Source organism: Lytechinus variegatus, chromosome 15 (genome assembly GCF_018143015.1).
Source record: "Lytechinus variegatus isolate NC3 chromosome 15, Lvar_3.0, whole genome shotgun sequence".
In the NCBI taxonomy this organism is placed as follows: Eukaryota; Metazoa; Echinodermata; class Echinoidea; order Temnopleuroida; family Toxopneustidae; genus Lytechinus; species Lytechinus variegatus.
This window is the reverse complement of record NC_054754.1, coordinates 2,077,766-2,105,317: the sequence shown is the minus strand read 5'-3', so window position 1 is coordinate 2,105,317 and position 27,552 is coordinate 2,077,766. Positions and strand designations below refer to the sequence as shown.

At 36.3% G+C, this 27,552-nt stretch overlaps 1 protein-coding gene across 4 annotated transcripts; it reads left to right on the top strand.

Moving 5' to 3' along the window:
• The first annotated feature begins 103 nt into the window (after window positions 1–103).
• LOC121428385 (endophilin-B1-like) lies at window positions 104–27,552 on the top strand. Of its 4 annotated transcripts, none has more exons than XM_041624975.1 (10): window positions 104–368; window positions 4,891–5,032; window positions 5,388–5,516; window positions 7,719–7,852; window positions 8,760–8,852; window positions 10,096–10,122; window positions 15,620–15,709; window positions 16,439–16,539; window positions 20,005–20,218; window positions 26,420–27,552. In XM_041624975.1, the coding sequence occupies exons 1-10, from the start codon at window positions 309–311 to the stop codon at window positions 26,522–26,524; spliced, it is 1,095 nt and encodes a 364-aa protein (XP_041480909.1). In that variant the 5' UTR covers window positions 104–308; the 3' UTR covers window positions 26,525–27,552. The 4 variants fall into 4 exon arrangements, with proteins under 4 accessions (XP_041480909.1, XP_041480908.1, XP_041480910.1 ...); XM_041624974.1 differs by lacking the exon at window positions 104–368 and adding an exon at window positions 1,542–1,647; XM_041624976.1 differs by lacking the exons at window positions 104–368; window positions 10,096–10,122 and adding exons at window positions 1,542–1,647; window positions 9,723–9,734.

Below are 27,552 nucleotides of genomic sequence, written 5' to 3'. Positions count from 1 at the left end.
TTCTTCCTTCTCCTTTTTTGTAAATGTCAATCGCGCCACCAAGCGCAAAACCCATCCACACTCCAGTAGAGCTATTCATTTTACTGGTTGGGAATTAGCATATGATGTTTGCCTGATTTTTTTTCAACACGGAACGAATATATTAGATGTCCTTGAGATTTAATACTAACACACAACTTCGTTCATGCAAGCTTACAGTCCTGCTGACTTTGCAGATATTTATTTGTGAATTCCATACGATTTTCGTTATATAGAGTGATTTTCCCGAGACAATCATTGTCTGGAGATCAACATAATAACGTCTAATTATGGATAAGCTGAAATCTATGGCTTCAGAGGCAGGGACGTTTATCAATCGGACAGTCCAGGTAAAAATTGCATATAATTTCCTTTACCATGTTGATTAACCAAGAGCTCGATCGGGGGGGGGGGCTTTCGGGGCACTGCGACGTCGACTCCCCCCCCCCCAAACAAAAAATGCTCCACGCCAGTGTATGACAAAAAGGAGGGGGAGGAGACAAAAGAAAAGTAGAAGGTGTGAAATATGGATATTTTTGTTGAATAACATGTCCATAATTGTGCCCCTTGATATTTTCGGCTGGAAAAGAGTTAATATTGTTCAAATTTTATTTCTCCTGTTTTGAGAATCACTTGGCATGGTTGAGCGGGACCTTTTCCGACTCCTACTCAATATGTAATGTTAAAAAAATACCTTAATAATTCTGCACTAGTGTAATCTATTTTGTATATTTTATTTGTACATATCTAATTAACTCATCTAGAGCGAGCGCATTTGACCCGGGCCCACCCCTTGAGTATATCTTAGGCATAGCTAAGACAAAAACTCTTATTGATACATGCTGTAACGCGCTTTGGGCCATTCTGGGAAAAGCGCTTTATAAAAATTGGCTATTTTATATATGCTCCTTCTGAAGAATATAAAATTAACTCTTATATACTTCTTCTTCTCAGTTTCTTCGTGTTGTCTTCTAATTATTCTTCAGCTTTCTTAATTCTTTCTTTCTTCCCTTCTTCCTTCCTTCCTTCGGCTTCCTTCCTTCGGCTTCCTTCCTTCCTTCCTTCCTTCCTCCCTTCCTTCCTTCCTTCGGCTTCCTTCCTTCCTTCGGCTTCCTTCCTTCCTTCCTCCTTCCTTCCTTCCTTTATTCTCTCTTTCTGTATTCCTTTCCCTCTTCTATATTTCTTACCTATTTATCCTTAAACTGTTTAAGTAATCTTTATATTTCGTGTGACCCCTGGCTTCAGCAACTAGGGCCTTTTATAGGCTTATAAATGCGCGGTTCAAGCGGGGGCTGCACTTTTTTTTCCAAATCCGTGTACAAAAACTTAAAAATGGCCACATGATTGTGATTTTTTGCACTGGTCAGCCCCCCCCCCACTTTGAAAACCGTTCCTCGGCCCCTGCTATGGAGCCTTGTTATGTTTTTTTTTTGAGGAAGAATAAACTAATGCATTTGAGCATGGACTGCAATATGTAGCAAAGCCAGATAGGGTCCATCGATTTGCAATTTGGGACAGAGCTGAGGTAGAGGCGGGGTCAATCGAGGTCATTTCCTTTTCAATATGGCAATGGACAACGTCAAAAAATTTGCTGGCCAAGCTGGCACATTTCTCTCGAGAGCGAAACAGGTAAATTTTATCCAATTCGATTTAGTTTAACTGTTCACTTGTGTTTCAGATTGTGTTTTTAACAGGGAATAATTTAAATGACTGAAAATAAAAAATATTTTTATATTTCCATTCCGTTCTTCTCATACAATTTTATCCTAGTCCCTTCTGATGATTTTTGTGTTTGTAGGATCTGGGTCCTGTTTCATAAAGGACTTGAAACTGTTGTAACTTTGCCATTATGGCAACTACCATGGCAACCTTGATTCTGATTGGCTGCTGAGCCCTGTTACCATGGTAGTTGCCATAATGGCAAAGTTACAACAGTTGCAAGTCCTTTATGAAACGGGCCCCAGGTGATGACGTTAATGCAATGCAAATCAAATCATGCTCGCATGCAGTCGTACGATTTTTGCAATATACAGGGCATGCAGGGGGGGGGGGTTACAGGGTAGTGTAGGACGTTTACAGTGTATTCTTGCCTTGAAAACATCAATATTTTAGAGAGTGAACACATAATTACAAATACAGTCAATGCATGTTTTACAATACACTACAGTACACAGTTAAGGCAACATGCCAACAGAGGAATTTCACTTTGATTTTCTGGAAAATAGATCTAGGCCGCTGCCTAGATCTAGTTTAACTTGATTGCTTCACCCGCCTGAAAAGTGAAATACACTGCTGATATATGTTTCTGAATACTTTGCCGATCCTATAACTATAAGTCGAGAATAGAAAATTAGAATGTTAAGAATGTGAGGAAGAAGAAGGTGAGGAGAGCGAGAGGAAGAAGATGGAGGAGGAGGATACTACCTTTAGTACAAAGAATATTATTACTAAAATGAGTGTTACAAGTTAAAAAAAACATTGAAAATATCCTGGAATAGAAAATTGAAAACTTAATAAACTTATCATAAAAACATTTGCAAAAAAATACTAATTAAACCTAGCCTGCCCTTGAGTACTCTGTGATGATATTCTAAAATATTTTTACACATACTTTTTCATCACGGAGCCTATTTAAACTAACACTCTTTTTACACCTTCATACGCAGTAGGCATAAGAAGGTTCATAGATAGATAAAATAAATAGATACAAACTGATTACACCCTCTAAATATGGATATCCTAGGGAAATCCATCCGGGTGTATAGGTCTTGCTTATGCATGTATGGGAAGGGTTTCAAGACTTCGTGATGAAAAAGTATAAATAAAAATATTTGAAGATGTCATCACAGAGTCCTCAAGGCTAATTCAAACTAAATTATTTCATTCCCAGTATATGTCATTGTGGCAATATATTTTTTTTTTTTGGCAAACATATTAAACAATATTACCACAATGACAAATACTGGGAATTCAATAATCATTACAAATTGTTGGCTGTTGAGTGATTATTATCCTTATTTAACCACAAATATAATACCTGCCTTGAAATTTTGTTTGTTTAGTAAATGTGTCTGTGTTGCTTGAATATTAATTTTTATGGTCGAGTGCCATAAACCGTTCCATAAACTACATAAACCGATAGATTCAATTTTGTTTGTATTATCTTAAGATTAGGCCTTTATACAATGGATGTTTGCATTTTCTTTTAATTTCATTACGCCAGCATTCAGGTTTGTTTTTATGATATGATTTCCATGGACCAAAAAAAATTTGTCAGTTCATTACGGGGCTGCTAAACAAGTTTGAAAAGGTGCAGTGCATAAGATCACAGTCATTTTTGATGTACAATGTAGTGTTCATTTTCACTTCGGGGAGGGGCCCGGTCGCACCCCCTTTTCTTTTATACTTTTATTTTGATGACAGTGTTAAGAATTTGCTTGGGTGCGTATGTCACTTCACCCCACCCCCTAAAAAGCAAAGGAAAAATAAAACTAGAACTAACTTAAAGTGAAGGAAAAATAAAAAGCAAACAAGTTGGAGCAATAAAAAGTCATCCTAGACATTTTTTTAAATAAATATTTCATTTTTGGTGTTATACAGTACAGATTTGGGGAATTTATTATGTTCCTATGAGAAAAATTAACGTGTACTCTGAACTAATTCAAACATTATATTAACACAAGTTTTAAAATTGATCACCTAACAGGGAGGCTCACCATGCTAGAGATGTCCTTTGAATAGTACACTACTTGCTAATTAAATAATGATAGCGCATAATTATAATCATACCTGTACATCAAAACACTAAATTGTACAAAATTACATATAAAAACTATAAAATTTCATACAAATTAAAGCAAGACTAGTACACAGAAATAACACAATTATATCCATTATTATAAACATTATTTAAAAATGAACATGGGTCTTGAAAAGAAACTATCCCCTCAAACAAAGACAATCTCAATTTATCAAGACATGATTTGTCTTTGTTTATGAGGATACTGTTTTCTGGGACAATCCCAATTTTTGGACTGGCGCCTCTACTGATGAATGAGGTAGACTCTATCTTAAATTTACTTGCGGCCATGGCTGGATGAAGTTACGTAATAAGCAAAGTGTACGTCGACCACTTGCACTGAACATTATAAATTTCTTTGCCATTGTGTTCTGTGGCCACAGTTTTATGATTTTTATGAAACCAAGTTTCTGAGAAATAAGAAATCTAAGCTATGTTTTTGTTTGTTAGGAGTTTAATTTTTTCATTTATTTTTTTATTTTTTGCAAGCTACCAATGGTATCTTCAAAATGGAAAATATTGAAAAACAGACCAGGGGGGAAAAAATCCATCAAAATTATAGTTAACAATTCAAACTAACAACTCTCGTTTTTAGGATTTCATGTTGGCAGGAATGGCTGCTACTTCTGGGTTGCATATCATTATTTAATACACAATGTGTGATTGTCATAGTATGGGGGACATCCAATCTTGAGATGGAAATTTGAGTCTATGAAATATTGCATAATATATTTATAGCTTTACCATTTGAATCATGGGACATTTTACTCTAAAACGATAAAAACTGATGGTGTTAAGCTTTATATTTTTAGTACATGTACAAAGTTTTACTTTCATAATCATGGTGGACTTTCCTTGCAAAATACTATGGAATCAAGTTCCTGCCTACTCCTGCGCAAATTGAATTGCCATATCACACAATTGTGATAATCCCAGTCACAATGCATGCATAAGAATTACTTGTGTCACTAATAGCCTTATTGAGTACGTTCTTGTCATTGTTGAAGTATAAACATATTTGGCAGGTCTCTATGCAAAATAGATCATATTGTATGTCTGTCTAATTGCCACAGTACACAGAGGAAAAGCTTGGCAATGCAGAGAAGACAGAGTTAGATGCTCGCTTTGAGAACTTACTCCAGAGAGCAGACCGAACTCGACAATGGACAGAAGCGATCCTGGCCAAAATGGGAGCTGTACTAGAACCAAACCCAAGTGAGTTCTGCATGCAATCCTTGCATTGGATTTTTTTTCTGAGAGCCTGTGATCAACAGAAATCAGAAATGATTGATTCATTGCACACTTTTGAAAGATCAAGACCAAAACTAGGATCTGAATTTGTAGAACATTTATATCCAGGCATGTAGCAAAAGACTTTCCTTATAATCTACGGATCTGTACAATACATGTAAAGACAAAAGTTTTTAATTTCTTAGAAATTTTTTTATGATTTTATGAGGGCATAACCAGTCAAACAGATCATGATGGCCTTTAAATATTTGGCATATATGGTAGTACAGCAAAAGTGACTAAGAAAGTTGAATCTTAAAAATTGTTTTATCTTGAAAAGATTCCAGGCTAGAGGACTATGTCAACACGAAGCTAGACCGCCGCACAAGAGACAGAGAGAGCAATAGTGAGCAGTTTGGAAGTGCAATGATCGATGCAGGGAATGAGCTTGGCCCAGGAACACAGTATGGTATGTGATAGGTCAGGCAAGGGATCAAGTGTTATGTAATTAATGAGCTTGGCCCAGGAACACAGTATGGTATGTGATAGGTCAGGCAAGGGATCAAGTGTTATGTAATTAATGAGCTTGGCCCAGGAACACAGTATGGTATGTGATAGGTCAGGCAAGGGATCAAGTCTTATGTAATTAATGAGCTAGGCCCAGGAACACAGTATGGTATGTGATAGGTCAGGCAAGGGATCAAGTGTTATGTAATTAATGAGCTAGGCCCAGGAACACAGTATGGTATGTGATAGGTCAGGCAAGGGATCAAGTGTTATGTAATTAATGAGCTAGGCCCAGGAACACAGTATGGTATGTGATAGGTCAGGCAAGGGATCAAGTGTTATGTAATTAATGAGCTTGGCCCAGGAACACAGTATGGTATGTGATACGTCAGGCAAGGGATCAAGTCTTATGTAATTAATGAGCTTGGCCCAGGAACACAGTATGGTATGTGATAGGTCAGGCAAGGGATCAAGTGTTATGTAATTAATGAGCTAGGCCCAGGAACACAGTATGGTATGTGATAGGTCAGGCAAGGGATCAAGTCTTATGTAATTAATGAGCTTGGCCCAGGAACACAGTATGGTATGTGATACGTCAGGCAAGGGATCAAGTGTTATGTAATGAATGAGCTTGGCCCAGGAACACAGTATGGTATGTGATAGGTCAGGCAAGGGATCAAGTGTTATGTAATTAATGAGCTAGGCCCAGGAACACAGTATGGTATGTGATAGGTCAGGCAAGGGATCAAGTGTTATGTAATTAATGAGCTTGGCCCAGGAACACAGTATGGTATGTGATAGGTCAGGCAAGGGATCAAGTGTTATGTAATTAATGAGCTAGGCCCAGGAACACAGTATGGTATGTGATAGGTCAGGCAAGGGATCAAGTGTTATGTAATTAATGAGCTAGGCCCAGGAACACAGTATGGTATGTGATAGGTCAGGCAAGGGATCAAGTCTTATGTAATTAATGAGCTAGGCCCAGGAACACAGTATGGTATGTGATAGGTCAGGCAAGGGATCAAGTCTTATGTAATTAATGAGCTAGGCCCAGGAACACAGTATGGTATGTGATAGGTCAGGCAAGGGATCAAGTGTTATGTAATTAATGAGCTAGGCCCAGGAACACAGTATGGTATGTGATAGGTCAGGCAAGGGATCAAGTCTTATGTAATTAATGAGCTAGGCCCAGGAACACAGTATGGTATGTGATAGGTCAGGCAAGGGATCAAGTCTTATGTAATTAATGAGCTAGGCCCAGGAACACAGTATGGTATGTGATAGGTCAGGCAAGGGATCAAGTGTTATGTAATTAATGAGCTTGGCCCAGGAACACAGTATGGTATGTGATAGGTCAGGCAAGGGATCAAGTCTTATGTAATTAATGAGCTAGGCCCAGGAACACAGTATGGTATGTGATAGGTCAGGCAAGGGATCAAGTCTTATGTAATTAATGAGCTTGGCCCAGGAACACAGTATGGTATGTGATAGGTCAGGCAAGGGATCAAGTGTTATGTAATTAATGATCTTCGATATTCATGTCATGATTCTTTATGGCGGGTCTGAATTCTGGAAGCAGTTTCAGTCAATCATTTGATGAAAGTATTATGTAGGGATTGAGCTCGGTTGAAAAATGCAATGTGATTGCTGACGTTGAGTCTATGGCTCAAGGGTCAAGTGACATTATTTTAGGTCAATTATTGAAGGTGAGTCTGGGAAAATGTTTAGGTTTCATCTTTGATTTGGAGTCATGTGTAAGGCAAAATTGATGAATGGACATGTTGCTGTGGCCTTAGTATGGTCTTACTTGAGAACAATCACTGATTGTAAAATGTCTTAGAATAAACTTAAAACCTAAACAAGTGGCATTAGTGTCATGGTTTGGTGGTTTGGTGGTAGTGTTCAGTCAGTGTTGTAGGTTTAAATTCGTCTTCAGTCGTTGATTTCCTTTGAATAGCAAGAAATTGACTTCATATTGATTGCCCTCAACCCAGGTGAGGTGAATGGGCACCCATTATGATTTATTCATTGAGTGCCTTGTATGGCGGCTCAACTATTGCTGGGGTATTAACCGGAAGTATCTACACTATAAATGGACCTACATTGTATGTCTAATTGACTATTGTTATTAGAATATCAGTTTTAAAATCATTTGCCTAACCAGGTGCAACACTGATCCAGGTCGGACAGAGCCAGAGAAAGATTGGTCAGATCCAGAGAGAGTACATACAGTCATCGCTATCAAACTACATAGTACCACTCAGAACCTTCCTAGATGGCGATATGAAAACCATCACGGTATGTCCTCTTTGTTAATATTGACTTGGGGGTGCAAGCTGATGGTCTTATTCTCAGATGGTCTCACATGATCACGGTTAAACCTAACTCATTCCAATTTGGTCTAATTACCATTGGGTTACGATTATTACTTTGTCTAACATTCAACTCTTTAATTGCCAGTTTGTCTAATTCTCAGATGGTCTCACATTACCATTGATAAAACAGAGCTGCTGAGTAGTACTGGTTTTCAGTAATTATTACTGAAAAAAATGAGAAAGAAAGTGGTTTCATGCAAATAACTGATTTCTAAAGTTTCATTTTATGTGTTAGAACTATGGTATTTCTGTGAAAATACTGATCTTACCAAAATACTGATGTTCAGCCTATAAAATACTGAAATGTTCTTGATCAGGTTGGCATCTCTGCAAAAACTACTTGGTCTAATTTGGACTTATTACGGTTTGGGCCAATTATTACTTTGTCTTTTACTCACTTCAACTGTCAGTTGGTCGAATTTCTACTTTGGTTACTTATTATTTTGCACTTTTTTCAAGTGAAATATTGGTTCATAGACAGTTCTTCTGATACATAGTATTTCAAGTAAAATATTAAGTGAGCAAGTGAGCTGGATATAGCATAACTAGAAATTAGACAAATTGGTAATTTGGCTTGAGACAAAATGATTTAGACTATTCTGCAGAGGTCCATAACACTACTTTGAACCATCTGTGAACATAATTGATGACTGAAAGAATACCTCAACAATATCTGAAATTTCATAGGTCAATTAATGTGAAATTTCATATTCACTACATCCTACTGAGGTGTGTAACTTATTAGCCTATTGGTTAAACAACATTTGAAGAGGTTAATGGGGAATTGAATGTTAGATTAACTATATGTTCATTGAATTTTGTCTTTACAGAAAGAGCGAAAGATTCTGGAAAATGTCCGGCTGGACCTTGATGCCGCCAAAGGGAAGGTCAGAAAGGCTCGATCTGCTGAAGCCTCCAAAACAGTAAGTCCAGTGCTGCCTAATGCCACAATTACACTGATGAAACAGACTACAAACTGACACCAGCATTGTTTCCAACGATGTACCATCAGTCGGTTTGGAGTCGGTCTCATTTGTGTGACTGTAGTATAAACATGGGGGGGGGAGACATAAGGGGGAAGGCTCACATGTCCCATGCACCAAATGCCCAAAAGAGTGCAAAAATGAAGGAGTTCCAAACACAGGAGAAAATAACCCTGAGAGTTTCCCTGGCATTATATGATACCTTGAATAAGGTTAAATTTTCTGTCCTTTTTCTACAGTATTAGATTTTGAGGTTTGGATATTTAGTGCTATTTTAACATATTAGGTTTTTTTTTTTTGGGGGGGGGGGTGGTAATATGAGGCTTGCACTGTGTACTGTTTCTCCAAACCAGTCACAGATTCTGGCATGTATTTTTTTTAATGAATTAAGGCTTATCTCTATGTAGTTGTAGGGTAGGGTAGTAGGGGGGGGGGAGTGGAGTGTTTCATCATACAGTGACAGCATCTGCAGGGGCCCGTTTCATAAAGGACTTACAACTGTTGTAACTTTGCCATCATGGCAACTACCATGTTAACAAGGCTCAGTAGCAAATCACAATCAAGGTTGCCACATGTGGTAGTTGCCATGATGGCAAAGTTATCATAGTTGTAACTCTTTATGAAACGGGCCCCTTGTCTTTCAAGAGTTAAAAGGGCAAGGCTGCCTGAACACTGGGGTAGGACATCGTTTTAAAAATAAAACACATGATTTTCCCCTGATTTTTAGATGAAACTTAGCACCCCAGTGAGACTATGATTTTATCACATACATTATGATTATGAAAACAATCTGAATTATCTTTTGCCTAGGTATTGGCAACAGTAAGTAATCCCTTTTGAAATTCATAATTTTGTCATTTACTCATTGGAATGTTATTATCTTACACCTTTTTACCATTATTTACTTTGATTACCAATACCATGGTCACATTTGTTCTACGGCAGCCGTACGGCGAGTCAAAAACAGCCGTTTTAACATTTTGTACCAGCTAAGTATAGGTGGTTTGAATAAAAATGAATGAAACGGCTGTTTTCAACTCGCCGTACGGCCGCCGTAGAGCGAATGTGATCAAGGTGTAACTGTTTTTTTAGGTTTGCATGATTGATCTTCATTATTTTATTTCAGATGATCCTTTTTTCATGATCATTTCTTCATTGTTTCTCATACATTGCCATACACTAGCCTAACCATGAAGAAATGATTAAAGCTGTAAGTTCTTAATGTTGTTTGTTTGACTATCCATTAGTACTCTAAGAGTGCAGACTGTTGAATGCAAAAAAAAGTACAGTATGCATTTTGACATACATGTAAACCGTGAACCAGTTGAAAATTCTGTTAAGTTAATTTTTGTTTGTCAAGGATAGCAATTGTATCTTCATGTATTTATTTGCTTGTGATGGCATTACGCTGATGGTTTATTTAATATTTTGAAAAAAGGGTAATTTTCATTATTCTCTATCCATGCTCATACACTAAATAGTCCCTTTGTGATGCCTGCAAGCTACATGTATGCCATGGGCAGTACTTTTTATCACTATTATGATTTGAATAAATCCCCCTCTTATTTTGATAGCAATGTCTTGATCCCATGTACATGTATGTTATGTATACCTGCATATATGCGACCCTACCCCATTTCTATTTGTCTTTTAACATGCTTGTCCAATATTCTTGTGCACATCAGAAATGATGGATGAGCCTACATGTATTTTTTTCTGATTTCTTACTCGTTTCAATTGTTTATTTTTTTTATTTTGGTTTGGAATATATTGGTTGATATTATTTGTTGCACTCTTTAATCTTTATGAACATATAAAAAAATATGCATGATCAATATATTTTTTATTATTAATTGATATATTCAAGGATCTGAACTTTTTAACAAAGCTTCCATTTACATGTAGTGTAGCACAACCTTCATGTCTTAACCTATTGAGTTCTATAATCTGCATGTAGATCTGTACATGCCCTTGCCGTTTTCCAGGGACCATCTGGTTCCAAGAGCCAATAGGATAAAACATAACCACTCTTTAGTTATCCGAATGTGAAACTGGTTTGATAGCATGCAAATGTAAGAGGAAAAACCAAGGAAAATCTGAGTTGCTTGGCATGTATTCTCCTTTCTACATATGTTTCTTGTCTATTATTGCCCTGGAAATTTTGGTTCTTTGTCAATTTCTTGGAAGTGGTGACCGCAAACTTCATAGCTTGCTGTGTTCTTGTAGTTGATGACAGTATAATGAGAAATAATGGAAGAAGTAATCTGTATTTCTAATAGTGAAAAAGATGGTGATGAAGGCAGGATGAAAGAGGAGCTGAGTTTCAAATTGTTAGTATTTATTAATAAAAATAGAAGATTTTCTGTGAAAAGGGAAGAAGTCATTTGGAATCATACCCCTTTGTTATCACACCCTTTACGGTAACCCAGGGAGCTCCGGCCCGCGAAGCGGGGCCGGAGCCCAGGAGTCCACCGTGCATTTACCATAGACACAGGACTAGGGTAGATTGTGGTCTCAATAACTTGGAAAGGAAATTGTGAAAACAGAAATTATGCTCTTACCACGATCATATGGATGAAGGTCTATCGTGTGGCAGTATCCTGACATCGAGGCACAGACTGGAACCTCAAAAATACGAAAAGTTCTGTCGCGATACCTCTCCTAATTCTTTCAAAATTCATAACAAAATGGCCGATTGAGACTGGGGTAGAAGGAGAGAACTTTTAGTTTTTTGAGGTTCCAGTCTGTGCCTCGATGTCAGGATACTGCCACACGATAGACTTTCATCCATATAATCGTGGTAAGAGCATAATTTCTGTTTTCACAATTTTCTTTCAAAGTTATTGAGACCACAATCTACCCTAGTCCTGTGTCTATGGTAAATGCACGGTGGACTCCTGGGCTCCGGCCCCGCTTCGCGGGCCGGAGCTCCCTGGGTTACCTTTAAGGCCACTGCACCCCTTACGACTGTTTGTGATTTGATTTTGGAACAAATCCCATTTTGCTCATTTTCTGAAGATGTGAATGGAACATATAATTTTATTTGAGGTTTAAATTGATTGAAAGAATACTAATATAACCATTTTGAAAGATTGCAAGCCTTTATTTTGGAGTAAAGGCCAAATTAGTTTCAAATCGCAGCCAATTGAACAACTACCTTTGACTGATGTACAAAACATTTTCAAATTGAAGTTGTAATTGTATAGGATTCAATAATGTAGTTTAGAATGCAAATATAATATGGAACTTGGTGAATTTAATAATTGTGGCTCCTCAATAGAATGAAAAAAAATTGAGTGTTGATCATAAGTTTGTATTTCTCTTTTTCATAATGATGAAGATAAAGAGATATCATAACACTTTGAATAAGTTTCAAAGTACTAATTTGCAAATTGAAAAAAAGACTGCATCACTTACAAGTCATGCCTCCAAAGTCCATTATGAAACAAAAGAGTACAAATCATATTACATGAATATATATATATTACTCCTTTTTTCATGAACGTTAGAAGTGTACAGTTTCGTAATCATTTGAAGTACATGTAGATGAACACCTTTTAAAAAAAATACATTCATTTTTGTTTTAATTATAAAACAGTGATAAGCATATAATGTAAGTTGATCAAGGTTTATGGATACATGACTTAGAATTCATAATGTACTGGTACTAGTACAGAAATAACAAGGTTATAATTCACAATGGAACACAATGTCAATTGCAATTGTATGAAATATGATAGTATATTAAAATAATGGTAATGATTAAATTTACATTTTCAAACACTTAAATCACCTGTATTAAAACAAGATCAAATAAGCAGCAGCACGTACATGTGCATGTGTGTGAAAAACTGCATATGATGTGTATAGACTATAGACTTTGTGGAACAGCTGCTTGAGCCAAAAATCAATTAATCTAGGCCTGATGAATGTTTTATTGTACTAAAGAATAATAATCCGGTTGGTTGGGTACTGTATGCATGCATGCAAGCAGATACAGGGATACAAGATTATTTTTTTTTTCTTGAAGAATATAGATTAGTGCTTGTGTGGTGGTTATAGTTTTGTAAGTTACCAGATTTGTCAAAGTAACATGATAACATTATTATCCCATTCTCTTCTCTTTCCCTTCCTTTCCCCTCCTGCTCTCCCTTTTCCTCCTTGTCCTCGTCTGAACACAATTCCATCACTTAGCAGTAAATGTACACCCTTAAGTCTCAGCTGTCTGTTTTGTTTGCTAAGGCCCTGTAATTACTATAATTTAATTAATGTCTGCCCCTTCTAATAAAACAGTGTCAAACGGTAACCCGCTACCCCCCCCCTTCCAAAAAAAAGAAGAATAAAAACGTTGCTCATTTATGACCAAAGTTTGAATTGGTTAGGACTGTGTGTCCTTGTCTAGAGATTGCAACCAGCTATTTAAAGGTCAAGTCCACCTCAGAAATATGTTGATTTGAATCAATAGAGAAAAATCAGACAAGCACAATGCTGAAGATTTCATCAAAATCGGATCTAACATAAGAAAGTTATGACATTTCAAAGTTTCGCTTGTTTTTAACAAAATAGTTACATGAACGAGCCAGTAACATCAAAATGAGCGAGTCGATGATGTCACTCACTCACTATTTCTTTTGTTTTTTATTGTTTGAATTATACAATATTTCAATTTTTACGAATTTGACGATTAGGACCTCCTTGTCTGAAGAACAAAATGTTAAGATAATTGATTTCCACATGTTCAGGCAGGAATGAAACTTCATTTCACATGACAATGAATATTTCATATTTCAAACAATAGAAAACAAAAGAAATAGTGAGTGAATGACATCATCAACTCTCTCATTTGGATGTAGCTGGCTCGTTCATATAACTGTTATTGTGAAATGAAGCGAAACTTTGAAATGCCATAACCTTCTTATTTTACATCCGATTTTGATGAAATTTTCAGTGTTGTGCTTGTTGAATTTTTCTCTTTTTATTCAAATCAAGTTTTTGTTGGGGTGGACTTGTCCTTTAAAAAGTCCTGTAAACTCCTGTACATTTTGGTACTTTCTCGACAGCATTACATGTATGTGACCTTTACTTTATTTATTAAGTCAAAGTCACCTCAGTAAAAACTTAATTTAATATTACAGATGAAAACAGCTAGATCTGATTCATTCAAATAAACCTGAAATTATTCTTCAAATAAATGTCTGCAGTTATACATGTATGGCATCGGTGCAATTCTCTTTGCCTCCCGTCAATTTTGTTTTGTGTAGTATACGTGTACAATAGTCATGTTTGTTAGGGACCCACATGCTCATAGCAGTGCAACAATATTATCTACTGGTAGTGATAAAATTAAGCATAATTTCACTGGTCATAACATTTCTGAGAATATTTTATCTCATTGCGTGTAATTGTGTTTGCCCTCCGATTTTGTCATCCACTAAAACGTGAGCAGGGCAATTACAGGTCAGCGTTGGTGACGTTGTGTGCCACAGTTATGTAATTCCCACCCATATGATAGCATGTAATGGAGTAGAGTCATAAATGTAACTGCTTTTATGATAATGTGCCCTGGGAGAGATCCAACTCTTCAACCTTGATGACAGAAAGACGGATGACAGATCCTTACTTGAAAGAACACAGTGTATCACAGTGTGTTCATTCACATGTAGTGTTGAACACAATGGGATATCACCACTGATGGATCCAGGGGGAAGGGGGCACAGGCAGCCCGTGGCCCACCCCCCCCCCCCCCCCTTGAGAGATACAATAAAAATTTGGAATGTAAATTGTAAATATGCCGTTCTAACACAATGAAAGCGATGATTTTTTTTTGCTTGTCAATTTTCATCGGGGTAAATGTTCTCTTTTGAAAAATCCTGGATCCTAGATGTATAATATGCTCAAATTTATCACTGTGAATATCATACTCACATAGAGTCCATTGTATGGACCCATTGTGGACACATTGCAAGATCATCTTTACACTGCTACTTAAAATCACATATTCATACAGTCCACCATATGGACCTATTGGCCTGTATTCTGAACTTGGGTTTAAAAGACTATGGCCTAACTCTGTGCTTCAAGTATGGGAAGCCAAACGTGTCAAAATGTGTTCACATAGTATGTTTCTTATGTTCTCTGTGCTCTTTCCTAATTCTTTAATGGTGAAGACACTTATCTTAGAATCCTTCCCAGACAGTTAAGAATGATATTGAGAGTCAAAAGAGCTGATACTATGGACATCTGCTGTTAGAGATTTGTGTCACAATTTGTTATCCATAGTTAAACCACATGTTTAGCCCAGAGTTTACATTAAATCTGACTTCAGAATACGAGTCATTGTGTGCACAGTACAAAATTCATTTCAAATTGATTAATTTTAGCATTTTGACAGTGAATCACATCTGCACACTGTATACTATGTGAAAAAAATCATACTGTAGCTCTGTCCACAGTGTGGAATTGTAGTAGCATAATGCAACTCACATTGTTATATTTGATTATTGTAAAAGGTTTAATCACATCTTTGTATGGTCCATTACATGTGTGTGAGCACATAGCACTGTTTCCTTTCTCACAGGGACACTACTCTATTATATATGCTCCTATGGCTGATTGGGACAATTGACAAGGGGTTCATGGTAGATTTCATTTTCAACATAGTTATCACTTCATATCACATTTTAAATCTTTTTTGTATATTTCTTCAGGCTGAAGCTGATCTCCGCAAGGCCCAGGCAGATTTTGACCGACAGTATGAGATAACAACATTGCTTCTCGAAGGGATCACTAGTGCACATGTAAGCAATGATTTGTAGAATTTAATCTCTAGCCCCCCCCCCCCACGCCCATCCCTTCCCTCTGTCCCCTCCCCATGGCCATCCCTTCCCTCTGTCCCCTCCCCATCCAATTTCTGAATTTCAGAACTCTCGTTCTGCTCAGTTTCTTGTCTTTGGGACATTTATGATCCCTCTATTAGTGCCAGCAACATTTTACCTGCTGCTTATTTTTCAGAGGAATAAAAATCATGGTACATGAATGCATTAGTTAGCATGCTACTGCACATGTGCCATCTGCGTGTAGGTCCAGCTTTACTACTCTATTTTGGCAGAGCTTCAACAACTTAAAGGTGAAACTAATCTTTAACTAAACTTTGACAAAAGTAGAATCTTGTGATTATTCTAAAAGTTTACCCAAGATATTGAATACAGGAAAATTCAATATCCAGCCTTTTGAAGGAAAGTTTTTAAGTTTTTTTTTTGTGTGTATAGGGAACATGGGGGGAGGGGGTCAGTTGAGAGGTTTTTATTCTGCAAAGGTTTTTGGTTTTCTTGAGAAAATCAATCGAAATATGAACTTTCAAATCATTACTTGACCATCAAAACCTGGTATGATGTATTTCATAATACATATATTATTTGCTAAAAAAAACCCTTAATATAAAAGCAATGGTATGTGAAGTACTATTTACTCATTTTGATGGATTGTAAATATCTCCTCTCTTGAAAACTCTTGTCTTCTTTAAACAGTCAACTCACTTGGAACGTTTGAAGGACTTTGTTGAGGCTGAGCAGACATACTATGCTCAGTGTAGCCAAACCATGGCTGAGCTGCAGCAGCAACTTGGAAAGTAAGTCACATGATTAGTCACATGATTACAATCAGAACTAAAAGCCCGTATAGCTCTGGTAAAGGTTGAATAATAAAAGTACCGTCTGACATTCCAATCTTGAAAAAGTGTAGAGGATCCTCCTTTTAATTTTAACCATTATTTCTTTGTAAAAATTATTCTTAAAATATTTGTTTGTATCTTTCTCAATAACATTTTCATTTTTCTTTAATAAAAAGGGATCCTTTCAGCTTTTTTAATGAAATTTTAACTGTACTAACGGAAACTACAGACAATCACTGCATCATTAAATTTTTCAGCACATTTCTTTTTGAAGAAATGTTTTTATATAGTAAAGATATGCAGATACATTCAATGCAAATCCCCAAAATTATCAAATAAAACACATTTTTGTTTTTTATAGTCTCTCCATTATAACTATTTTTGGGTATAATAAATACAAGTATTAGTTGTGATAGTGATATGCACTTTCATGGCGGTTTACCAAAATTTTAGATACATGTATATTTTTCTTATTTGTAATACATTTCAGCTTGGATTAATGATGCAGCAGATAAAGGAAGCTGTCGGCTGATTTGTTTAAAAGTTTATTTTTAAAGAGAGATTTATGTCCCACACCCCCTGGTATTTCATACCAATCGGCAGCATCAGATCACTAGTTAATGGCAATGCCTACCTCAGCATAATACCATTGCTCCTAAAATGGTATTCTTTTACATAACTATTTTCGTTGAAAGTTCAGAGTTGCCCCTCGCCTGTCTCAAAAACTTTCTTCAGACTCTATATCCATGATTATAACAGATTTATGTAACATCTCTCCATTATTCTGCTTCTTGCACCTCTGAGCTGTGCAACTAACAAAGAATGTTAGTTCCCACTTCCCAGAATCAAATGACGCCCCATTGACCGAAATGAAAGCCCCCAAAAAGAAGGGAAAAAAGGCGATTCATACTCTTTGTATTGGTTTCTTTCAGTACATGTATTCACTTTTATTAAAAAAATTATGTAATCTATGATTATGTATTATTGAGCTGGACATGGTGCTATAAAGGTTTCTTTTTTAATTATGCAAATTTCATTTGTGGGAGTAGAAAGGTTTATCACATTTACAAGGCTTATTGTTTTTTAGCCAGATGCATTTTGAGTCATTAATTTGGTTCATTTCTAAATTCTTGAAATGTGTTTAAATTGGTCATTATTTATGACATTTAATGGAGAAAGGAGATATAAGTATTTTGTGTAGTTTTCTATGGATGTACATGTACCTATACACAATGATCGAGGAACTTTTTAAAATGTACTTTTAACTTTTATGTACATGTATAGTTTTTATATGTATTTTACTTCAAAGTGTCATTTATTTTGCTGAATAATGAAAAAAAAGATAAAAATGCTGGATGGCATGAAATTTTTTTCTTTAGACCTTTTGTTTAGCTGCATGAAATATCACATTGTGGCAGATTTGTACATGTACCCATATCAGACACGATGCTTGCTCAATGCTATGCTCAAATTGATTATTGCATGCACATTTGTTCTCCAGTTCCATCTGTCATTTTCAATGTTTGATTTTAAACAAATTTCATCCAAAAATACATGCACAAATGTTGTTTTGTCCTTTTACACTAGTACTTTTAGGATAAACCAGAAGATGGCTTTGTTGACTACCCAAGTTTCCAATTCTCAAATGAAGACAAGCTTTAGTTTCCTGATTAGTTATTTGCATGCATTATAGTTCTATTGAATAGTAATGATTAATAATGAACAATTCTTGTAGAAGGAGAAATGATGATGAATTATAGATTTAAAAGAAAAATCCTTGAAAAGAATATCATCAGGCATGAAAGGGGCGGGGCAGATGTTTTAAATCCTATTTACAAAGTATACCGGTGTACAATTGTATTTTTATACTTTATGTTTTTAGAGAATGTTATATTCAGTCTAAAATCTAAAACATTGTTATTTCATTTGTTTGATAACAATTGTGTATAAGGATATGTAGGGTGTTTTCTTTGAGTGTGATCATTTGCTACTTATCTCATTTAAAGCTGAAGTTGCCAGTATGCACCATATTATGTCAATTACAAGAGTTGGTAGAAAAATCCTACATCATGGGGAAGACTAGTTGTATGACACATAAATAGAATTACAAATTGTAGTACATGTATTTGAATACTGTGGGGCAGCTATAACATTCATGTTTTCATATCAACCCCCCCCCCCTCCAAAGTTATAAAGAAATAAATAAGGAAGGAGAAAGAACAAAGAATATTGAGAGGTATTGAAACAGCATTGCTCGGTTTATTTCTTCATTATGATACTGTAATATTTGTCACTGCAAGAAAATGAAGTTTCTTCCTTTTAATGCACCCCCACCCCCCCCCCCATCCAAATGCCAAATTAAACCCTGTATACATGTGCAAATATTCAGGCAAATGTACTCCAAAATTACCTTTTGCCCATGGATAATTAACAATGAAATGTAATTTCTGCTGATTCCAAAGCTAATACTTGCAGTGGATGGCTAAACACAAATGGCCTGCATTCTTTTTATACCCTTTATTTTGCTCTGTTGATTATTCCACTTTTCCTGTTCAGTGATTTTTTTTTTTACATTGATTGTTTGTCACCTGGCTGCTTAAGTTTTTTACTTTGAATAATGGATTTTAAGGGAAGTGCATGGTGTACATCTATCTATTGCGACTTTAGAGAATGATGAGTTTGACCTATTTGGACAGTGTGATAGTATCATTGTTCAAACTAATAAAAAAAAATTTTAAATATCAAATTAGATGTTGACAAATTTTTGTACATGTACAGTACAAAGGTCTTTAAAATGCTCTCAAGACTCCAGGTAAATTCTGCAAAATATGGATGAGAGACTTAAAGAATAAACATGGCATTATTTGCATACTGTGTAGTAAATATTTGAATTACATACTTAACTTGCCAAAGAAAAAAAAAATCTGCAGATGCCTTCTCGCCATTTGAAACATTTTGACAACAAAAAAAATCTGCTGATTAATGCATAAAGAAGCCACTTTATTGTTTTCAAAGCCCAGAAGTATTTGTTACTACATATGTAAAAGCCTGAAACCTGAAAAAAATTGATTCATTTAAAAAAGTTTTGCAAACGAGATACAAAGTACATTACAGATCAGGGATGTTGCAGATGGAACTTGTAGGCTACATGTACATACTGTCTTAAATTATTTCATATGCCTTTTCATTGGGAATGATTACGGGTTTCATAGAAAACTTTTCTTTATTTTAACACATAGGTTTGTATTTGTCTGAGCTAGCAACTATTCTTTCATTACATCAATTTGAATAAGAAAATGATAATCACCTTGTATGCATATAAAACTCAACTTTCTCTTTTAATCCAAATGTCACCGGGGGCATGAGTTGTATGTATTCAAATAGCTTGCCTAGCATCCCAAATCTATGTTTCTATGTATGCAGCATACCGGGTTCAATGGGTGGTATCAGGCCGCCACGCCCTGCCTCGGGCCCCCCTCAGGGTGTGGCTACCACCACGCCCATGCCCACAGCCCCACCCCTCGATACGATGCTCCCAGAGGATAAGTCGCGGCCGCAGAAAGGGGTCCGGAAAGCCAAAGTCCTTTACGATTACGATGCGGCCGATGATTCTGAACTATCACTTCTTGCCGATGAGGTATGAATGCCTGTTAAAGAGACATGTAACCTACTAATCCATTATTATCATGTGTGGAGTGTTTAGTAAGTTTAAAACATTTGTCATTTTTTGAAGAGTGGCCCTTCTTTATTATACACATCTATTAATGAAAGTTTTCCCCTTCCTACATGTATTTATTTATCCTACTTAAACATCTAAACAAATTGTTGTAATTTTGTGTTTAGTATAGGAGAGTAAATTTTCTTAGAAACACCAAAATCTTCCAGCTACAATATATCAAAGCAATTCCTTAAATAAATAAAAGTGTAGATTTAGGTAATCATCAAATATGAATAATTCTGGTTTTAATATTGGAGCTTGAGCCTTTCTCCTGTAACTATTAAAAGATTCCAATTCAAAACTTTGCAAGTTCCCTCCCCAAATGCTCTGTTGGTTGCATTTCTTTATCCCGGGAAATCATGGCATGATATTTTGATGCACATTTCATTGCTTATTCATCATTGGTATTCGGTGGAGGTTTTAATTTTTTTTTGCCTACCACTTCTATTTTGTTATAAAATTTGTTCAGTCTTTCGAGAGATTCTTTGTATTTTCCTTGTTTTTTTTTTCTTCTTGAAAGCTAGTAGCATGTTGTGATCAAGTAATATTAAGTATCGTGCTAAGTTTGATTTCCCATCCCCTTTATTTTGTGGTGTAAATCTTGTGGGTGAAATGTTTTCATTTGTGAAAAAAAGAGTTTTTATGTTTTTGATGATTTCAAGTTCTTGTTTGTTTGTGTAGCCTACTTGATAGTTGATAGAAAATTGTTTGTTTTCACAACACCCATGGAAGTTCTACTTCCAGTTTAATCAATTGATTGAAATAGCCTGTGATATTGTGTTTATCTCCTGACTACATGGTTTTGTGAAAAAGGCCCCATAAAGGAATGTACTTTAATCAATATGTACAGTGGTGTTCAAAAGTTAGTGAACCCCTCCAGAATTTAAATGAACATATTTATAGTGTTCAAGTTCTGCATTATGAAGTCGGGTGATAAGATATTACATTCAATGAAGTTTGTGTCTCCGGGCCCTCCAAACCTTGTAGCGTTGTCTACATTCAACACTTAGCATGAAGGAGTGCATTGTGTGGTGTGGTTCACTACCTTTTTAAGTTGTCATTGTGTTTAATGTTTTTAATTGGCTCTGTACTGTAGTATTGTCTTCAACATTTGTTTCTGTTTGGATTTTATTTTTAATTTGTAATAAATCACCAACACATGCAATTTCACAGTATACTATACATTCATAAACTAAGCACTCTCACACAATAAAAAAAAAGTGATTGCTTTTGTCACAGGTTGATGTTATCTCACACATAATGTACACATATCCCATTATGATACCTGTATTCATTCATGCAATCACTCATGCAATCAATTGAATAGAGCTAGCCTACATGTAGACAGTGCCTTGAATCTACAATGTACAACAGCTTTCTCAATAAAGGACCTGTTCTCGATTCCCCCACATGTTGCTAGACATACTACTCAGACAGTGGATTTGATTATGGCCATGATTGTGACACTGTATTCATGAATTTCACTTTGTCTTTCAATATGTCTCTGCCTGACTGTGACTCTAGCCATGACTAACTATGACTCTGCCTGACTGTGACTCTGGCCATGACTAACTATGTCTCTGCCTGACTGTGACTCTGGCCATGACTAACTATGTCTCTGCCTGACTGACTGGCCATGACTAACTATGTCTTCCTGACTGACTCTGGCCATGACTAACTATGACTTTGCCTGACTGTGACTCTGGCCATGACTAACTGTCTCTGCCTGACTGTGACTCTGGCCATGACTAACTATGTCTCTGCCTGACTGTGACTCTGGCCATGACTAACTATGACTCTTACCATTTTGTTGAAGTAATACTGCAGAAACAGAAAGTCATATTGATAGAACATAGAAACTACAGTAGAAAATAATTTGAAAAGGTATTAATCTGGACTTTCCACTCTCCACCCAGATATACATGTAGTTGTTGGTACCTGATAGGAAGGAATCCCAGGGGGTCACACTGCCATTGGACATTGGACATCATCCGCGACAAAAGGAAATACAGAAAGGCGAATGGGGTGTAAAAACAACACCCATAATCATTAAATGAAATCCATGTTTAGAGTGTCCCAGCGGCCTGTGCATGAATCCTTGTTTAGAGTACTTTTTCAGGAGATTTTGGCGGATGCTGTCTACTCTTCAAATTACAGTTACCCCCCCCCCCCCCCGGAAGAAATTCCTTGAATGATCAAGCAAGATCAGGGTAGCCTCCCAAAGTCGTATAATGAGTGCAGCACTTTAAAAAAATGGATATGAATTACGATACATGCATTATTCTTGTTACATAATTGATAAAATCGTATAAATTCATTCCATTTAAATTCGTCTTTTTTCAGTGTGACGAATATACTGTGTTCCAGAATTCAACATAAGGCAATTACACGAAACCACCTGAAATTGCCCCATTTGGAAATGTAAAGTAGACCATTTATGTGCAATTAGTGTGAACTGCTGTTTGAAATTAAAAAAAAGAAGAAGAATAAATGCCAACTATGCTTTAATAGAATGCAGCTCATTCATGAAATTGAGTATAAGTAAATAACATACATTATGCTTTTTATATCCCAGCTTTCTGTGTTAGTACAGTTCAGTACATTGAACAGTTCATGTACATTTTTAACAGCACGATCTTTAAGAAAGTCAGACAATACATGTATGATACAAAATGAAAGCAATATGTTAATCAACTTGTAAGTGTGGCTTGAAATGCATACTTGAACATGATCCTACCAGTACATTTCAAGCATGCTTACACTTAAAAACACCCAATTTACACTTTTTCAGGTTTAGCGTACAAACCAAAATCAGCCCCAGGGTCCCGTTGCAGAAAGAGTTGCAATCAAACGCATCTCTAAAAATCATGCGCAACTTCATTTTCAACCAATCAAGAGCGCGCATTTTGGACTTGCGATTGATATTTTGACTTGCGTTTAAACGCAACTCTTTCTGCAACGGGCCCCTGTGCTAAAAGTACTTAATTTATTCTAAAAAAAGAAAGCCTTCAAAAATAAAGTATGGCACTACATTTTAATGATGACACCCCCCCCCCCCACTATATTTCTGTCTCTCGTAATAGTCTAGAGTACTAACTTTGTGTGTTTTCTCATATATCTATGTTGAAACTGTACAATTTATATCATATAGCAAGCACTTACCATCCCCATACCCATATATTATATATAGTAGCTCATAGAATCAATCATCTAGTACATTTCAAGCATGCAAACACTTAAAAACACCTAATTTACACTCGTTCAGGTTTAGCATACAAACCAAATCATGGTCATAGACATGTACAGTATACGGTCTGTTGGAAATAAATCTGAATCTATTAACTAATTTGCTCTTTTCTCACATTCATGCTATATAGTTATCCCATGTAGTTATATATACCCAATTATAATTCTTGATTACATTATCACTAATTTTCAATTAGTAACAAATCTAGGGATATCCTTCCGGGGGGGGGGGTTGGGGATAAATAATCGTTCTATAATAATGGATATTTTTAGTTCTTCGTTTAATTTCTTTCTGGCCTGATATAAAAGGGAAATGGATTTAACCTGAGGTCCGTCTTTTATCATCATGCCGAATTAGTGATTTAATATGAAAGAATGTTTTTGTTGTAATGTAAACATATTTCCCTTTTTTGAGGGAGTGGATCGGTGGGTTATTATTTGCTATAATGATATCAAATGAGAAATGTACTGAATCTTCACAATTTGAAGACATTTTATAATCAAAGCATTTCAATTCTTTGGAATGTTTTTTGTGAGCATGCAGTCAACCGAGATGATCCCTTTTTATCAAATGATAGAAAAACTTCAGGGTCACCGAACAAATTCAAAATATGGGCATTGTTGCAAGCCCCAGGTGAATTGTAAAGCTACAGCATCTGTGGTACAATAACGGTAGAGCAATTATCAAACAAACCATCGATTCCTCATTCCATCATGGAATAAGCTGCCTTTCCTGTGAATACAATGACTTTATGAAGAATTTTTTTGTGTGTAAACATGAAACATTGCAAGACATCCTGAAAAGTGTAACGTGGCACAAAAAGGGGGGAAAATCAATTGGCTCTTGATAATACCGCAGTTCCATAGGATTCATGGAGCTTGATTTTGAAAGATTTTCGATTTAAAAAAAAAGCCCTATCCAACTTCAGACAGCCCCTGGGAATATTCAAATTTGTAAAGTAGATTCTATAGAGCACCTACTGTACATTGAAAGCTTGCTCCCTCAATCACAACAAACATGCATTGTACTAAAAAGGTGTTCAGGGGTCCGTTGCAGAAAGAGTTGCAATCAATCGCAACTCTAAAAATCATGCGCAACTTGATTTTCAACCAATCAACAGCGCGCATTTGGGACTTGCGATTGATTTTTTTTGACTTGCGTTTAAACGCAACTCTTTCTGCAACGGACCCCTGGTGAGTGAGGGAACATCTGGAGCCTATTTGATAAAGACTTTCAATATGGTATGATAACCATGGTAATGGGGCTAAACGGGGGGGGGGGACACTCACATACTTGGATATTGGTGGTACGGGGACGTACCCCCTTTTTCAGACCTAATATTCAGTTCTCTAGATACATCAAATGAAAAAAGTTCCATTCAGAAGCCACCCCGCCCCACACACAAGACCCCTGTTACGAAACATCTCAGTTCCCTTGCCCTGCCAAAATTGTCCAGCGCAAGCAACTCCCTCCGCTAGCAGCTCCATCAAAGATTTGGTTCCATGCACCGCTAGCGCCCACATATAAATGCACAGCGCTGTACTGTGATCCTGTTCCATAGACCCTGTTTTTCACACCGCACGGTATATATTTGCTTCCCAGACCTCATACATGTACTTTATCCTTATAGTCAATTCCTTAGACCCCCATTTAAGGGTTTCGTGAGGCACACCCCCATCGAAATATAATTTGAGTGCCCCCCTCCCCCAGGGGGCTGTACAGCCAGTCATAATCAAGATTTCCATGGTAGTAACAATAAATGCAAAGTTACCACAGTTTTCAGTCTTTATGAACCAGTCCACTGATCTTAAGTGGCAGGAGAAATGAAATCTCAAACCGGATAATTTATTTTAATGGATATTTGGAGGGAGGGTTGGAGTCACTGAATCAATTATAAGGGGAAAAAATACATGTGTGTTCCGTGTTTACGTCTTCAGTATGTAATTCATTAGCCATGAGTGTTCACATGTATTTCACTCTTAACCTCTGTTGCTTGAAGCAGTATTGTATAGAAACATTCTAGTGGAAGCAATAAGTAGTAAACTAATCTCTATTCATATAAACATGGGCCCTGTTTCATAAAACATGTTATAATAACAAATTTGCAAAGACAGTTAAAAGCTACTGAAATTCTTCAATCTCATTGGATGATAGTAAATTTATTATGAAATTTGTGCATTTGTTATTATAAAAAGTCTTCATGAATCAGGACCTTGGTCTTAAATTTGTTTTCAGCTCTTTGGTTTCTGTTTCAAAATACATGTAGCATAAAAATTGCCCTTTTTGTATTTAAAATTTTTCAATCTCAATGTTTGTAATTCAATTTGTTTACTTCTGGATAATAACTAAATAGGCAGTTAACACAGATTCTCTTTCTACATGTATGTTTCATCAATAATACCAAAAATATCTATTGAATTTGAAGCCTGTTAATGTTTTTAATATGTATGTACATGTAGTTATTATAAGTTTGATTCAGTTGTATTCAGATTTTGGTATGCAATAATCACAAGCTGTAGCTTACATTATGAACACTGAAATTTATACAAGTACAGATAAAATTCATTCATTTGTCAGATTCATAATTTCATAATCATATAAATGTATTTTGCTCTTTATTTTTTTCTCTCTTTTGTCTCCTCTTTGCTCCTTATCCCAAATCTCTTCCTGCTTTTCATCCATCCCCTACTTCCCTTTATCTTGGCCTCTCCTCCCCTTTCTCCCTTCCTCCCTTCCTCCCTCTCCTTTCTTGCCTCTCAATTCATCTTTCTCTCCCTCTTTTTCCTTCCTATATCACTGTCTATCCATCTTACCTATTTCCCTTCCTTTCTCCTTACTATCCCTGGCCTCCGTCTCCTCCCCTTACAACACAGGTCATAAATGTCTACAGCATGCCTGGCATGGATCCTGACTGGATGGTTGGAGAGAGGGGTTCGCAGAGGGGGAGGGTGCCGCTCACGTACATAGAAGTTCTGTAGTCATCATATTCAATGGGACGGGATGGGTTAAGTATAGTCAAGGATGTTCAACCTTACACAAAAAGCTACCCTAAAAAGTCTCAAATGTTGAATCTTAATGTTTTCAGCCCTGTTGATAATGTTGTGAACATATCTGTACCCCAGGGGGCTACTCGAATTATAACATACCTATGTGTCACACCTAAGTCGAAAATAGGGGGCTCTGGAACTAAATATTGGTCTTTAAAATGGGGTCTCCGGAACGGCCCTTGAATCAATAATTGCTAAAAATGCATTGCTCTGGAACTGAGCACATCAAAAATGGGGCCCTCTGGAACTCATATGACTCCTCGTCTATCGAGTTCACCGTCACGACCGGCTGAGTAGTTCATGATGGGCGCACACTGGAGTGAGAAACCATAAATTTGAGGGTCTCTGGAACAGGGAAAAATAGGAATTTCTATATGGCTTTCTGAATTGGTGATGCTTTGGAACAGAAATTTAGGCTGAAAATGGAGATCTCGACCGAGGCACATACCTGTCATACATTTATGCTAAGTAGCCCTCCGGGGTCTGTACCAGCGTAGGAAATAAGAGGATACAAAATGGATTAAAAATTAAGAATTATAATTGTATTAATATTTCTACTGATACGAGAAAAGCTACTGAGAATCATATTTATCTTGCCATATGGAATTCATTCTTAAAATTCATTCATAAGTTCACAAAAAGCTATATGAAACATATTTCCCCTATCAAAATGTGCTGATGCAAAAAAAAAGAATTGATAATTTACATAGCAATATTTACACTAATGCTATTTGATTAAGTATGAATTACATTTAGCTTTCCATATGGTAGTCATTCTTAGAATTCATTCGTTAACTTCACAAACAACTTTATGAAACACTTACTTGCCTCCCCTCAGAATACAAAGACGCAAATTAGGTACAAAAGTGAGAATTTTAAATTCTACTGATGCAATTAATATCTTTGATATTGAAAATCACATTTTCAGCTTGTTGTGGCAAGTAACTGTCAGTGATTTT